The 3,606-nt window shown below is 32.4% G+C and overlaps 1 protein-coding gene across 1 annotated transcript; it reads right to left on the bottom strand.

Annotated features, from left to right (window-relative positions):
- Window positions 1-614: 614 nt before the first annotated feature.
- LOC115235269 (zinc finger BED domain-containing protein 4-like) lies at window positions 615-3,314 on the bottom strand. Its single transcript, XM_029806928.1, is given in 5 exon segments — window positions 615-1,266; window positions 1,312-2,176; window positions 2,258-2,309; window positions 2,378-2,846; window positions 3,220-3,314. Coding segments are annotated over 4 exon segments (1,929 nt in total). The 5' UTR covers window positions 2,738-2,846; window positions 3,220-3,314.
- Between the last annotated feature and the right edge of the window lie 292 nt (window positions 3,315-3,606).

Below are 3,606 nucleotides of genomic sequence, written 5' to 3'. Positions count from 1 at the left end.
ATAAATTTTAAATATTTAAATGAAGTCTTCCTTATTAAGCGGGAAAAACTTGTATGTACATATATTTGAATATTAAATATTTCAAAATTAATTTTAAAAGCATTTGAATATATTTTAAAGTTTGTTTTGTTAATAATTAAATATATTTTAATATAAAATACACTACATTTTCTATTACGTTTTTGATAATTTACTCCATTTTTCTCGTTTTTTTCGTGAAAGGCATGAAAATTTGATTTAGAAGTCCATGAGTTCTGAAAAGAAAATCAATTGATGATTTTTGAGAAATTTATTAATATTAAAAAATTATATTATAATAAATTTCTTACCTGAAAATTTAAGAATCCTTAATTTATTTATAAAAACAATAGGTTAGGCGACTAGCGAGAAGGTGCAGAGAAGAGGATAAAGGGAAAGGATCAACAATTTATGTTTTATTAATGCTTACTATAAAATGTTCTTATTTAAAATATTATACATTATAAATACATTCAATTATACAAACAAAGGAAAAAGAATATACACAGAGTAAATGTAGAAGTAAAATGCACAAACAAACAATGCAAGTAAAATGCACAAACAAACAATGCAAAATGAGAATGATATATAAAGCCTCAACCCAATCTCCATTCTTCTTTGAATAAAGATCCCAAAAATAGAAGTCTGTTCAAATGCTCACCCGTAAGACGGTTTCGATCATCTGTTTTGATACCTCCTGCCGCTGAAAACAACTTTTCTGAAGGAACTGAAGTGCTAATGATGCTGATGTACTGAATTGCCAACTTATACAGTCCTGGAAACGAGGGTTCCAATATTTTCCAATGATTGAATGGGTCTTGATGTCAAGGAATTACTTTCTGCTTCAAATATTGCCTTAACTCATACGCAAGATTTTTCTCGCTCATGTTTATTTCGGCATACCTTGCCACCAACTCATCATGAGTTTTCCAAAGATTTGACTGTTCTGGATTCTCTTCAACTTGTTGGAGTATTGTCGTCATCTCATCTTTTTTATTTTCAAATACCTTCATCTCTTTGTTGATTTTCTCAATAGCAGTTGCAGCTGCGAGAGCATTTTGGAAGTGAAGCCGTTTAAAGCGTGGGCCAAGTATTGTCGGGATTGACAGGATCATGTTTTTCTCAACATGTTTAAACTTCTCATCTATTGATGCCAGTATTCTTTGTTGAAATTCAATCCCTTCATTTGTTGAAGGTTGAATTTGTTCGATTGATCGTGTCATGCAATGTATAATAGGGATAATGACACTGCAAGTAGGATAATTACTCCAACTAATTTCTCAAATAACGCACTCTACTGGCTTCATAAGAAGCACAAGGTCTTTGAGAACTTCAGTCTGATCACGCGTCAGCATGTTTGGAATGTCTGATCTCTTACATTTCAAACTAACTGCATGAACGTAGTGTTCCAGAGTGAGAAATCTCTCCAGCATATAAAGAGTAGAGTTCCAGCGAGTTGCAACATCGATAATGAATTTTAAGGATGTTCCCTCCGTCTTTCCATCACAGATCTGCAATCTTTTCAACTCATCTGAAGCTACAACACTTCGTCGAATGAGTGCTACGATTCTTCGGACCGCAGTAATAATGTCGATAACAGCTGGCATAGTTTTTTGTACTTTCGGGACTAGGTGCGATAGAAAATGAGCGAAACACCAAATATGCTTTTCCTGGCCTACTACATTATAAACGGCAGCAACTATATTTGGAACTCCATCGCTGGTGATTGCCATGATTTTATTTTTAGATAAATTAAAATCATCGCTCACAGCATTAAGACATCCAGACAGGTAGACTTCCGTATGATTGCTGTGCAATGGGAAAACTCCTAGGCATCCATTTTTCATCATAAGATCTTCTCCTAGGTAATGTATGGTGACACCTAAATAACTCTGGAACGTGCAGTCCGTCCAATTATCGCATGTCAAGGTATACGACAATGCTCTCTTCAATGAAAGCTTATAGGCTTTTTTAGCTTCCATGTAGCGATTATCTATTAATTGTGTTACCGTTTTCCGATCAGGAATGCGATACAGCGGAACTATCACTTTCATGAAATGCCTAAAGCCTTCTCTCTCGACCATAGCTAGAGGTTCCTTATCCTTTGTTATCGTGAACATTAACGCAGCAGTGATCTTGTCGGAATGCGACCCTCCTTCTGAAAATGATAAAAATAAATGAGAATGACGTTTTTTATTATTAGATAATATTCTTTAGATTAAATAAACATTGTATTTACCTGCGAAAGAATTTGCCTTCTGAAAAGCTTCATCAATGCGCGAAAACTTGTTCTATTGAAAAGAAAAAGATATTAAATTTTATCATTAAAAATTTTATGATTAAAAATTAATGTGCTTACCATTAATGAAAATTTCTTGCGTTTTGGAGATGGATCATCAGGAGTTGCAACCTTTTCATTTTCAGATTCTGATATAATTCTTTTATTATTAAATATCCCTGAGCACAGGGGTCCATGACTTCGAGTCATATGTGCCTGCAAATTTGACGTTCCACCACAATGTTTTACTTTGAAATTGCAAATTGTACATAGGGCGTGTTGATCATCTTTTTTATCAAAATACATCCACACCGAGCTCCTTTTCCTTGTTGATTTGTTTGAATTTATTTCATTGATAGCAGGAACATTAGATTTATGCACAATTCGTGGAGTTATGGTTGATTGGGCGACTTTTACTGCTGGCACTGTTTCATCTGTCATATTGCTACTTATCTCCCTTAGAGAAGAATCTACTATTTCATTGGGATCATGTGGACGAAAGGTTGGTTTATTGCTGGGGAGTAATTGTTCCTTATTTATCACTGATGTGCTAGAGAGAGAGAGAGAGAGGAAATATTTATATTATATTATATTATAAAAATATTTACAAATAAAAAAAATGTGGAATCTTGAATGAAATAGATAAAATTGATTTGCAAAGAAACCAATTGCTGGATTTGATAACTAAAAAAAAAATCAATGACAATTGATTTGATAACCTAAACCACTTGAGTTAACATGCACACACATAAATATAATCTCACTTCAACAAATCTTCCATCCGTAAAATACCAATAAACTTTGTCCAACCGTACTATCTCCGATAAATATTAATTGGAATTGATCAAAAGATGAAATATTAATCAAAAATTGGAATATTTCATGCAAGTAGACCAAACAGAAAAATTTTTCATTATACTTACTAATCAATATTATCAACCGATCGATATAAAGTATTAATTGTCTCATCAGAGTTGCGATGCCTGTTTTCTTGATTATGTATTGATTGGACAAATTTCCAAGCCGCCTTGTCGTTATCTAAAATTAAATAATAAATATGTTTAGGTTATATATATATATATATAAATTGCGTATAAAGAGAAAAAAATGTACTTACATAATAATTGATGATACTCTGTGGTTGTCAAATCTGCAATTCCAAAGGCGGACTGATCGTCTATACGAAAATAAATCGTATGTACTTTAGGCTCTGTACAATAACAAATAATGTAATTGAGTAATTTCATGCCAAATTGTAAAAATTAGATTAATAATTTTATAATATATCTACCGGCAAAAAAAGACAATTA

This window comes from Formica exsecta, unplaced genomic scaffold (assembly GCF_003651465.1).
Source record: "Formica exsecta isolate Colony F162 unplaced genomic scaffold, ASM365146v1 scaffold217, whole genome shotgun sequence".
Taxonomy (NCBI): Eukaryota; Metazoa; Arthropoda; class Insecta; order Hymenoptera; family Formicidae; genus Formica; species Formica exsecta.
The sequence above is the reverse complement of the archived record's forward strand: the minus strand, read 5'-3'. Positions and strand labels throughout refer to the sequence as shown.